General features: G+C 45.0%; 1 protein-coding gene across 3 annotated transcripts; it reads right to left on the reverse strand.

Moving 5' to 3' along the window:
• Window positions 1-1,442: 1,442 nt before the first annotated feature.
• C1H15orf40 (chromosome 1 C15orf40 homolog) lies at window positions 1,443-10,909 on the reverse strand. 3 transcript variants are annotated; one of them, XM_029547699.1, is made up of 5 exons: window positions 10,684-10,909; window positions 9,815-9,941; window positions 7,680-7,807; window positions 4,913-5,020; window positions 1,443-2,227 (listed from the first exon to the last, which is right to left on the reverse strand). In XM_029547699.1, the coding sequence occupies exons 1-4, from the start codon at window positions 10,876-10,878 to the stop codon at window positions 4,925-4,927; spliced, it is 546 nt and encodes a 181-aa protein (XP_029403559.1). In that variant the 5' UTR covers window positions 10,879-10,909; the 3' UTR covers window positions 1,443-2,227; window positions 4,913-4,924. The 3 variants fall into 3 exon arrangements, with proteins under 3 accessions (XP_029403559.1, XP_021049907.1, XP_029403545.1); XM_021194248.2 differs by lacking the exon at window positions 1,443-2,227 and adding an exon at window positions 4,054-4,493 and having other exon boundaries at window positions 10,787-10,909; XM_029547685.1 differs by lacking the exon at window positions 1,443-2,227 and adding an exon at window positions 4,054-4,493.
• Between the last annotated feature and the right edge of the window lie 1,378 nt (window positions 10,910-12,287).

A 12,287-nucleotide genomic window follows, 5' to 3' on the forward strand; every position in this document is an offset into this window, starting at 1 on the left:
TCCGGTCTTTAACTGTGGGTTTAAAGGTCCCGCTTGTGTTTCTAATTCTCCATCCTTCAGCCAATGGAAGGGTGTGGAACAGCCCCTAGAAATCAGAAGTTCAAAACCTGCCCTTGCTTCCTGGGCAGAATGAGTCCAGTTTTTTTCCTTCCTCAAGTTCTGCTAACATGTGGTGTGAGAACATTTGTGCAGGAGGGACTGTCTCTTACGGTGGCAGTGAGAGGGGACAGGGATAGGGAGGGCTACAGCATCGCTCTGACAGTAGCCTTCAGTCATCTCAAACCTCATTTATAGCCCTGGCAAAGCCAGGATTTCCAGGTCAGTGTGGGACAAGAAATGCATTGTCCCCGGCCTTTCTGAATGCTCAGAGCAGTGGGTGTGGACCAGGCCAGAATCACAGTACCTGGAAAAGGCCAGTGGGGACTAGAGTTTGTGCCCTGTACTTGGCTCTACTGCAGTACCCTTGAGGTGAGCTCAGGGTCCAGCTGAAGAGAGCAGCCTAACCGGCCGTCTGTGGCAAGTAAGCGTTCCCATCAGTGAGGACAGGAAGCTGTTGACTGCTGAAGAACAAGGAAGGAACTGTCCATCCTGAATACAGCCCCTGGACCAGTTCTATGACGTACCTTTTGTTTTGTTTACTTGTTTATTTGCAGGTAGACTCTCATTGTTTAATCCAGGCCTGACTAAAACTCACCACACAGTCCAGGCTGGCCTTGAACTTTCAATTCTCCTGCCTCAGACCCTCTGCAGTGGGATTATAGGCCTGTACCACCTATATGCTTATTGGGATGCATCTTGTTAGGAAATAGTTATATTTCTTTTTAAAATATTAGGCAAAGCTCCTTGTTAAAATATGCCACTTAAATAATGCTGGTGGGTGGTAGACACCTGTAGTCCCAGCACTCAGGAGCTGAGGTAGGTGAACTTGAAGCCAGCAATGTGAAGTTAGTCTGGGCAAAAAGGTGAGGCCTCATCTCAAAAAAAACAAAAAAAAACAAAACAAAATAAAAAAACAAACAACAACAAAAAAGCACACACTCAGGCTGGAGAGATGGCTCAGTAGTTAAGAGCACTGACTGCTCTTCCTGAGGTCCTAAGTTCAACTCCCAGCAACCACATGGTGGCTCACAACCATCTGTAAAGGGATTTAATTCCTCTTCTGGTGTGTCTGAAGACAGCTACAGTGTATTCATATAAATAAAATAAATAAATCTTTAAAAAAGATTATTATAGTAAAAACTGCTGGTTCCTATTCTTGATATTTATATTCTTTTTTTTATAAGAGAGATTATTTATTTATTTATTTATTTATTTGGGTTTTTTGAGGCAGGGTTTCTCTGTATAGCCCTGGCTGTCCTGGAACTCACTTTGTCTCTGTATAGCCCTGGCTGTCCTGGAACTCACTTTGTAGACCAGGCTGGCCTTGGACTCAGAAATCCATCTGCCTTTGCCTCCCAAGTTCGCCCACCGCCCAGCGATATTTATATTCTTGATTCCTCCATTCTTGGTATTTTTAATTCTGGTATCCACTTCTCTCCACTAGTTTGCTACAGAGTATGCAGATCCTCTCTCCAGCTCTGGGAGGGACCTTAATTGGCTACAATGTTTAGGATAAATCTTTCATATTCATTGGTTCTGGCTACTTATTTATGGGTTGGCATTTCTTGCCAAGAGGGTAGCTTAGAAACTTCATGTGATCTGATCTGGCCTGAGGTAGAAGGGAGCTGAACTTCTGGAAAACAAACACCAAAGCTCTTCTGAGCTTTCCAACAGAGGGTCTCACATTTGTGTGAAACCCAGAGCCAGGGCTCTCTGCCTCTGTGCAATGGGCCTGAGAATAAAGCTGGTGTGACTCCAGAAAGCAAGTGGGCCTTCTGGGACATGGCCGAGCTGCTCACAGTCCCTTAAGGACACCTGTGCATTTTGTTGTAGGCTTAGATTTTTTCAAAACCTACTTTAATTATGGTTCATTAATGCTTTAACCTCCCTTCTAACCCACTACACACCAGAGGTAGGGGACAAGAAATAGGAAAGAGCGGCTATGGACATGTTCAGAAATAGTTCTTTGGAGCAATTCCAATCTTCGTTGTCAGCAGTCCAGTCCATTGGCAAAACACCAACTCAGTAGCAGTGACTTGATCTAGAAGAAACTGCAAGGTTCCGCCAACTGGTATGAGGCTGTGGGAGCCGCCAGCATACCACCAGGAGTTCTTTGGTGCGTTTCTCTCTGTGGAGTCACAAGTGAAGATCATGGAAGAAAGCAAAGGAGAACCAATGTAAGAGTGTCAACGGTGAAGACCAGTGTCAGCAAAGCACAATGAAGACCAACAAAGAGTTGCAAGGCGAACCAATGCAAGAGTGTCATTTACTGTCTGTTGGGTTATACTTATACTCTTTCCAAACACCACATGCCTCTCAGGCATTCTCTTCAGCAAAGCATCACATGCCCTTTCACCAGGCAACTTCCAGAAAAGCATGTGTCTGTTCTCAGCAACACATCCATCCCCTCCCATGTCTGCTTCAGCCAAATATCCTCTCATAAGACAATTTCCAGAAAAACATCACATGACACAACTGAATCTCCAACGAAACCAGAAATTCCCGCTTCATTTTGTAAGCATGTTAACACATCCACTTGACATGTGGATGGAATGTGTGTCTGTCCCATGAGAATTATCCTGTAGTAAGCCACACAAGGCCTCAGGTGAAATGCCTTTTGACACCCAGTGGAACTGTGGGAAAGAATGGGAAAGTTCTCTAGTCCACACCACATGAAACAAGGACTCAGAAGCAATGAGGTAGAAGAGCATCCTACGAGAAAGGGCAGCTGGGTCTCTAAGGAGAGGCGCTGTGCTCTGGAGCCTCCTGCCTATTCTTACCTCCCGAGGAGTAATTTCTACTTTTACATCAAGCATTTTTATAATCGGTATTTCTTGTGGATTTTGTGATTGATATATTTTTCTTATGTACTTACCGGCAAAGCACAAACTACAAATCAGAGTAATTCTGTCATTTACTACATTACTGTAACTTGGCTGGGCACACTGTGCATGTCTGTATGTAATCCAAACCTTGGGAGGCTAGACCAGAAAGAGCACAAGGCTACATAGTAAGTTCCACATAATGAGATCCTGTTTCAGAAACAACAAAAACAACAATCTAAAGTATTACAGCTTAGGTCAAATATATAAGATGTATTATCTTTTCAGCTATACATACATATACATGTGTTATTGAGCAATATATACATGTTATCTATACAATCTAGTGTGTCCCAGGTTGATATGAAACTCTATTATGTAAAGGATCGCCTTGAACTTCTCATCCTCTGCCCTCAGCTCCAGAGTGTGGGGATTGTAAGAGTGTACTTCCACACCCAGTTCACACAACGCTGGGATTGTAAGAGTGCACTCCCACACCAGTACACACAACGCTGGGATTGTAAGAGTGCACTTCCACACCCAGTTCACACAACGCTGGGATTGTAAGAGTGTACTTCCACACCCAGTTCACACAACGCTGGGATTGTAAGAGTGCACTTCCACACCCAGTTCACACAACGCTGGGATTGTAAGAGTACACTCCCACACTACCCCCCCACTCCCACACCCAGTTCACACAATGCTGGGGATTGAATCCAAGGCTTCATGAACGGCAGGAAACACTCCCAACTGATTTCTGATGGGCTTTACAAACAATGAAAAGAACTTTTTTGTTTGTTTGTTTGTTTTTCGAGACAGGGTTTTTCTGGGTATCCCTGGCTGTCCTGGAACTCACTCTGTAGACCAGACTGACCTCAAACTCAGAAATCCACCTGCCTCTGCCTCCCAAGTGCTGGGATTAAAGGCGTGTGCCACCACTGCCCAGCATCATTATAATTTTTTATTTTTTAAGTTATTTTTCATTATATATATGTCTGGCTCTATCTCTGCAGGTGTGTGTGTATGAATATATGAGTGTGGGTGCCCTCAGACCAGAGGCATTGGATCCCTTGAAACTGGAGTTATAGGCAGTTGTGAGCCATTCCATGTTGGGTTGCTGGGAACTGAACTCAGGTCCTCTCCAAGAGCAGTAAGCATTCTTAACTGCTAGCCATTGCTCCAGATAATTCTTTATTCTTTTAAGATCTTTGGAGACTCCTAAGAACTTCTAGATTTGAAAGTTTACAAGGTTCCAAAAATAACTGTCATTAAGTTATACGTTTTCATGATTACTTTCCCACAAAATGTTCCAGAGAGCTTTAAAAGATATAAAGAAAACACTTTTGCATTTAAAAACCAAAAACTTAAAACAGAAGCAGCACAAAAGGTTTTCCAGTTGTAAACTGATTAAGAAGACCCCAGAACTCCACAAAACACTGTGGAGCTATGAGGCTAAAGGTGCTTCACTAGAAGTGCAGGGAGCTGGCTTCCTGTCCTCCTCCACACGGTGACCTTCAACTCCTCTCCCAGTGCCTGCAGGTCAGACGCTCCATCACGGACAGCAGCTGTTTCCTTGTAATCCCATGAAATTAGAGGAATATATTTCAGGCTGTTTGCACTCAGGGATTTGAAAGGTGTGTGTGTGTCTAGAATGTACACACATGAACCACAAGTCTGCAAGTAACCTCAGAGGCCAGAAGAGAATGTCAGGACACCCTGGAACTGGAATATGTGAACCCTCCAGTATCAGGGTTGGGAGCTGAGCCCAAGTCCCCTGGAAGAGCAGCAAGTGCTCTTAACCACTGAGCCGTCTCTCTAGCTCCCATAGCGAGGAATTTGAGAGCCTGTATTTAATGTATAGACTTAGATTTTTCTCCTTGTATTTTAGTCAGATCTTATCTATGCATTCCATTCCCCACATCTGGGCACCGCTGTACAAATTCCTCTGTGGCCCCTCCACTCTTATGAGAACCCCACAAGGAAGTGCATACCACTCCTCGCCTTTATTTCTTCTCAGCTTCTGTTTTCAGCTTCTCCAAGACCTCCTCTGGAGTTGTAGAGGCCAAGAGCTTCACCACCTTTTCCCGAGATTTACCACCCTGAGCCAGAAAGAAAAAGACACCTTCAGCATCCTAACACTGGCAGAGGTGACAGTCCTCCCTGTCCCCGCTGCAGCGCATCCCCCAGGGGCCCTGCATGCCTCTACCTTACGAAAAGTTCCTACAACTATCCAGTGCTTTTGCTTTTCTACTTCAAGTTTTATAACAAAAGTTTGGCATTAAAATTTCAAAATGAATGTTTACAATGTGCTAATTTCTAAGTCTTTTTGTCTTTCTTTAAGACAGGGTCTCATGTAGCCCAGATTAGCTCAAATTTAATATATAGTCACGTATGAACTTGAACCCCTGATATTGTCTGTCTCCCACAAGTGCTGGGATTACACGTACTTCCCATCATGCCTGGCCAATATTCTAGTTTCAAGTAATTTGTTTAAATTACATAGGAAAATAATTTTAAAAAATTAAATATGGAAACTCAGTATAAGCTTTTTTAACACAAATATAAATAAATTGCTCTTTTATAAATTGTTACACATTTCTGAAAACTTTCAAACAAAATCAACCACATGTGATTTCACACTCTCTTAAAACTCTTTTAAACTCTCTCAGAAAAGGACTAATTTGAAAAACGTCCTTTATAAAACAGACTTGGAGCAGGAATTTATCTAGATGGACCGTGTGTACGAAGGGAAGAGTGAGATGTGCTTCATGCTAATGTAAGCAAGGAACACTGCCAAGGTCAGACATGCTCTGCCACAGGCTGGCGGAGGCAGAACGGGGCCAGGTCATACGGATTCAGGTGTACTTTATCAATCAAGGACTTTAAATGCCACCCAGATGTGAACTGCAGGGGCCAGCACTGAAATACACTCAGAGCTTTATACACATAAACTTGGCCCACTCGCTTACACACAGACTCTACTTCAGCATGTCTACAGAGATGCCCAGGGGCTTGTTTGAAAGTCATTCTCTGGCAATTCTGACACACTAGCTTGTCTTCATGAGCAGCGCCCTTGAGTGGGCAGGAACACTGTGGGGTCAGAGATACCTGGAGAGCTCCTTACTGTGGATGACAAACATTTTAGAGTCTTTTCAGTATAGTGATGTGTGGGGAGCGGGTGTGCCAAGCCCCGTGGTCCCTGTTTGTCAAGAGCCTGAGCCTGAACTCTATGTGGGGAGCGGGTAAGCCCCGTGTTCCCTGGCTGCAAGAACCTGAGCCTGCTGAGCCTGTGCGGACAATCCTGTACAGTATGGACGATCCTGTACTGTACTGCCTTCTGAGTTACTGGACAATCACCGAGAGCCGTGGCTGAACTCTGACTGGATCTAGGAGAGGGGGGAGGGATTAGGTCAGAGGACTGAAAACAGAATGCACCCCGGGCAGGGGGGAGAATGTTGTGAAGGAGCTCAGAGGACTGAGAAAAACAGGATGTGCCCCAGAGGGAGAGAGGAGAATGCTGTGGGAAAAGGCTGTAAACAGTTCAGTTGTGAGCAAGCAGTTGAAGAGGCCAGTTGGGTTTGGTTGGAGCCAGGAGAGGGTTAGAGAAAGCTGTTTGTGAGAGGGAGAGGAAAAAACTGCTCAGAGAGATAAAGAAGAAATCTGTTTGGAACCTTCCTTGGCGTTTGTGTCGTTTCTCCCCGTCTCTGCCGGTCGGAGTTCGGGGTCTGCGGCAGTGATGTCTTGAAGGAAGTGGGCCAAATTAATCTGACAGTAGGGAGTTATGAATTTATGGAAACATATTGTAAGTGAGCATAATGAAGGTCTATAAGGAGTGGGCAGTCTCTAAATGGACAGAGGCAGTGTGGACAGAGGAGACTGAAATTACATTTTTGCGTTTAAATGAATGAGTTTTTAAAACCTGGCTTTACAAGACTAACAAGATGGATCAGTGGTTGAGAGCACTGACTGCTCTTCTAGAGGACCCCGATTTGATTCCCAGCACCCACATGGTGGCTCACCATTTGTAACTCTAGTCTTAGAGGATCTGATATCCTCTCTGGCCTCCGAGGGCACCAGGTATACATGTGGTACATATATACACCCAGGCAAAACGGTCTGACACATATAACTTCTTTTTTTTCCTCTTCCAATATAGGGTTTCTCTGTAGTCCTGGCTGTCCTCGAACTCACTCTGTAGACCAGGCTGGCCTTGAACTCAGAAATCCGCCTGCCTCTGCCTCCTAAGTGCTAGGATTAAAGGCGTGTGCCACCACTGCCTGGCTTTTTTAAATGAAAGCCTTTTTTAGAAAATAAGAACTATGATTGTACTGGTTAATTTTGTGACAACTTGACACAGCTGGAGTTATCACAGAGAAAGGAGCTTTCAGTTGGAGAATTGCCTCCAGGAGATCCAGTTGCAAGGCATTTTCTCAATTAGTGATCAAGGGGGGAAATCCCCTTGTGGGTGGTGCCATCTCTGGGCTGGTAGTCTTGGGTTCTATAAGAGAGCAGGCTGAGCAAGCCAGGGGAAGCAAGCCAGTAAAGAACATCCCTCCGTGGCCTCTGCATCAGCTCCTGCTTTCTGACCTGCTTGAGTTCCAGTCCTGCATCCTTTGGCGATCAACAGCAGTATGGAAATGTAAGCCAAATAAACCCTTTCCTCCCCAACTTGCTTCTTGGTCATGATGTTTGTGTAGGAATAGAAACCCTGACTAAGACAATGATCAACATACAATAATTTAAGGAAGAGAGACCCACCTTATCCAGAACCACATCACTCTTCCTGAGGTCCAAGACCTTGGAAAGGTACCGACACAGCTCTGCATTTGCCTCTCCCTCGGATGGAGGAGCCGCGATGGCCACACCAACGGCCTCAGTGCCCAGATCTAGGAAGAAACAACATGAACCCCACCCGTAAAGGGCTTCCTTCCCTCAGGGAGCAAAGAACCATCAAGCAGTGTGTATCTACTTGGGACAGGATTTCAACTCCTAACTGTCGAGCTAGGCTCAGTCTCTTGCACACAGACAAGGACTGAATTGAATGACTACACATATACTCCGAGAAAGAGAAATCCTATCTACAGTTACAGAACACACCCACAAAACCCTATGGAAACAGGTCTAGAGTCTTAGAGAGCATCTTGGATTTAGGCAACTAGGCACCGGCTTTGAATGGGAAGAGTCTCTAGGAAGGGAGTGGGGAGCCAGCTTCAGCTCTAGGGTCGCAGGTTTCACATCAGGAGAAGCCGACCGCTTGGCTAGGTTCCTCCCTTTGGAGATATGTATCTTAGATGCTTTCAATAGTCAATGCGTTTAGCATTTATGTAGTAATTTCACTACTTTTAAGAGCATACGAGCCTCCCTAAAGGGCTTCACCGTAACTTAGTTCCATTATTACCCTATTTTACAGGTGACACAATTGGCATTAGGTAATATGACCTGTAGCACTTCACAGCTCTTAGGAGAGCTAAGTATTTACTCAAAGTAGTTTGCAAATGAGCGTGTGCTGATCCCGAATCTGAGGTCACTCAGCCATGTCATCGATATATTCCACAAGAGCACGTCAGTAAAAGGCTCTCCCATCACCTCTCAGATGCAGCGTTTCATTTTAGCATCTTTGAAATCGAGCCATGTTGGATAGAAGAGTTTAGTTGTTCTAATTTTTAAAAATAATGTACATATATACATATGTCCCATATAGTTGATTCCATCTTAGTTTTGACTTAGGAAATGCTGGCTAAAGGTTGGGCTTGGGGCACAAGTCTATAATCCTAGTTCTTGAGAGGCTGAGGCAGAAGGTAAGTCTGAGCCCAGCATAGGCTACAATTATCCATATCTTATCTGGCAAAGATTGAAGACAACAGGACATGAGCATAAACCTGGCCTACCTAGCACTATGGTTTTGATGTAGTATTTTCAAAATATAAAAAATAATTTGGTATGCAGTGTTTGATAGTTGTTTTTGAGACAGGGTCTCTGTGTAGTTTCTTTAGCTGTTTTGGAACTTACTCTGTAAACCAGTTGGCCTCAAACTCAGAGATCTGCTTGCCTCTGCTTCCTAGGTGCTGGGATAAAAGGCCTGCACCACCAATGCCTGGCAAAAAAACTTTATCTTGAAAGTAAAGATTCATGGGGCTGGAGAGATAGCTCAGTGGTTAGAGCACTGCCTGATCTTCCAGAGGTCCTGAGTTCAATTCCCAGCAACCACATGGTGGCTCACAACCATCTGTAATAGGATCCAATGCCCTCTTCTGGTGAAGACAGCTACAGTGTACTAATATAAATAAATAATTTTTTTTTTTTTAAATTAAAGAGAAGAAAAGAAAAACTCCTAAGATAATGCAGATCAAACTTTAACTTCACACAGGAATCAGTCAGGGGTCTCAGAGTTCAGGCATTCTTCCATTCTTTAGGTTAATGATCATTAAACTAAACCAAAGAATCTCTTCCCATCAGTGTCTTTATAAACTCTTTGGAACAGGAATAACTACGAATAGTCTAAGCTATACATAGATCTCCTAGTGTGTCCTTCCTAGACACTTTATTGTTTAGAGACAGGGTCTTGTATTCTAGCTGACCTCCTGCCTCAGTTCCTAAGTACTTGTGAATTATTGGCATATATGACCAGGCCCACCTCCAAAACACCACATGTTTAAAAAGGAAAAGAAACACAGATCCCATCTGATTTGGTATTAAATACTGTACATTTTCTTTCAAATACCTTTATATGAGACTATAGAATGTTTACATATATGAGACTATAGAATGCCTCTAAACGCAGATATAAAAAATACCGTTTACAGTAACAGTATAAACTTTTAGCTAACAAGGCAAAAAGAAGATAAAGAAGCTGCTTGATCCACATCTAAATCCCACCCAGTGCTCAGACATACCTGTCACAGCATTTTGTCTGGAGCCGGGTTTGGCATGAATGGCTATGGTGACAAAACCTTTAGGATCAGTTGTTACAGGCCCCGCAGCAGGAGGCGCTGTCTCTGGTTCCTTGGTTTGGTTTTTACCCTAAAATGACACACAATTTTACAGGTAACAAAATACTTAAGTTATTTTCAGCCATCACTATCCTCACCTTCGATAAACTGGGCCTACATCCAGGAACTAGCCACCACCATGCTCCTCCCATATCCCTCCACGATCCATCATGCCTCTCACCAACCAGTGTTTGCACTGGAAGACCTGGCTTTGGCCCCACATCTTTCTCTTGTTAAGAATGCTTTCTCTGGTCAGCATTTAATTCACTTTCCCCACAAGCAGATACTAATAAAGCAGAAAGAAGAGAGAGAGAGAGAGAGAGAGAGAGAGAGAGAGAGAGAGAGAGAGAGAGAAGAGAGAGAGACTCTCTGTGTGTAGGTATGTGTCCTATTTAAGATTTTATATCCGATGCATCCTAAAGCTCAAGACTGGGTTAGGAGTCCACTGGCATTTAAATGCCACCTAACAACTTAACAGAAAACAACTTCCAGGACAGTATGCGGACAGTGGGTATGAAGAGGAATAAGGATTCATACTCCCTGATTTCAAGGGGCTGGGATTACAGCGACAGAAAACAAAGAGATATTAGGGGGAGGGAGTGCGGTCTCATTGACAGAAGGAAATGATCTATACCACCCTTGGGAGGCAGAACGCACAGCCTGCCAGGAAGTGTAACCCTCAGAGTGAAGGAGCAAAGACGGTGGCCAGCGGGTGCCAGGTAGAGCCTACTCATCCTAGGGCGAGCTAATGTGCGACCCAGGAAGTCTCAGACCTGGACCCGAAGGGAGGTCTTCCGCCCTCCAGGCGCTGCGTCTGTTCCCCGCCAGTGTAGTCCCGTGGCCCACCCTCTCCATAACACGAGGCTTGCCACTGGCCTTGCTTGTCGCACCGGCTTTCTTAGGCATTGTGGAACCACACAGGAATCTAACAGAGGCCAAGCACAGCGACCTACAGCACGCAGCAGCATCCCAACCACCCCGCAGGCGCCATGGAGGGCGGCAGCGTGGCGGAAGGGTTCTGTGCGCCTGCGCACGTCATGGGCGGAAACGGCGTGCGCGTCGGCCCGCACCTAAGAGCGCCACCTCGCCCAGAGATGGCGCTGTTTTCATTCCTTTGCAACCTGCCAGCCTCCATTGGTGAGCCATCTTTGTCAGCAGAGGGAAAGCTGTCACCTATCCTTAGGATTGGCAAGAGCAGCCAGCCTCAGTGCTCGCCTGCCCAACGCGGCACCATGGCAACTCGCACAGGGCAGTGTGCAAGGAGAGGAGATCCACTGTGGAGTGGAATACAACCGCTCGTGAAACTGGAGCAGAGGCAAATCAATGCAAGTGCTAAAGTTAGGGACTGGCCTTGTCCAATTAGGTTAGAAAGTATAGATGGTACGTGCCCAGAGTAGGAAGAGGTGCTACCTAAATGGGAGATGGCTTGTAACCATTTTGAGGATCTTTGGGACCTGAATGATCTGTGATGGGGAAAAGATTATCTGAAGATGCCCGAGTCTAGGGCTAGCAGTTGTGGCAGTCCGAGGGGGGAGTTTTTAGGGTGCATTGTTTGAAATGATTGGAGACATCCAAGTGGAATAGTTAAGGAGCGACCTGAATACATAACCAAAGCATCAGAGACCTGTGCCAGGGAGAGGAGAGGAAGAGAATATGACAAATGTCAAAGGGCCACAGCGTTCAGATTCACAAACGGGTGAGACTGGAAGGTGAGTGCTGAAAACAGCCACTAAAGGTTGGGATCAGAATGGGATGTCTCAGCTTACTCTCCCAGAGACACCATTTCCATAAGACAAGTTATGTGGTGTGGTCATGAGAAAGTGGCAAAAGCCTTAAGACTCAGGTGATTCAGGTGTTAAACCACACCACACCTATTTCTTTTGAAATAAATTACAAATAGAGGCACAAAGTGGAGCCAAAATTATACTGTAGTAATTTGGTGAATTTTGAGGTGAAATGATAGCCTCTTGAGCAGTGGTTCTCAACCAGCGTGGGTCCCCACCGTGGCCAAACCTCTCCCTAAAAATATTTACATTACGATTCATAACAGTAGCCAAATTAGTTATGAAGTAGCAACAAAAATAATGTTATCAATGGGAGTGACCACAACATGAGGAACTGTATTAAAAGGTTGCAGCATTAGGAAGGTTGAGAACCACTGCTCTAGAGACTTGACAATTTTTTTAAGGGAGGGAACACAGGTTGGTGAATTTCTGATGGTGCCTGGTATATGGCTGGATGGGTAAAGGAGGGGGAAGAAATGTCCTCTAAGGGATCCATCAGCCTTCTCCACAGGTACCTCCAGAATACCTCATCACCAGCTAGAAAGAACAGGATCCCTCCTCAGGTCAATCTGTCACACAGCTTCTTGCCCCAA

The sequence above is a fragment of the Mus pahari genome, chromosome 1 (genome assembly GCF_900095145.1).
Source record: "Mus pahari chromosome 1, PAHARI_EIJ_v1.1, whole genome shotgun sequence".
NCBI lineage: Eukaryota > Metazoa > Chordata > Mammalia > Rodentia > Muridae > Mus > Mus pahari.

Excerpts from the sequence above, each read along its gene's own strand:
- C1H15orf40 (XM_029547699.1), bottom strand. The coding sequence starts at position 10,878 with ATGCTGCTGCGTGCTGTAGGTCGCTGTGCTTGGCCTCTGTTAGATTCC. Across the intron at positions 9,942-10,683 it reads AGACCTCCCTTCGGGTCCAG|GGTAAAAACCAAACCAAGGA; the intron begins GTCTGAGACTTC and ends GTGTCATTTTAG. Across the intron at positions 7,808-9,814 it reads CAGACAAAATGCTGTGACAG|ATCTGGGCACTGAGGCCGTT; the intron begins GTATGTCTGAGC and ends GTTTCTTCCTAG.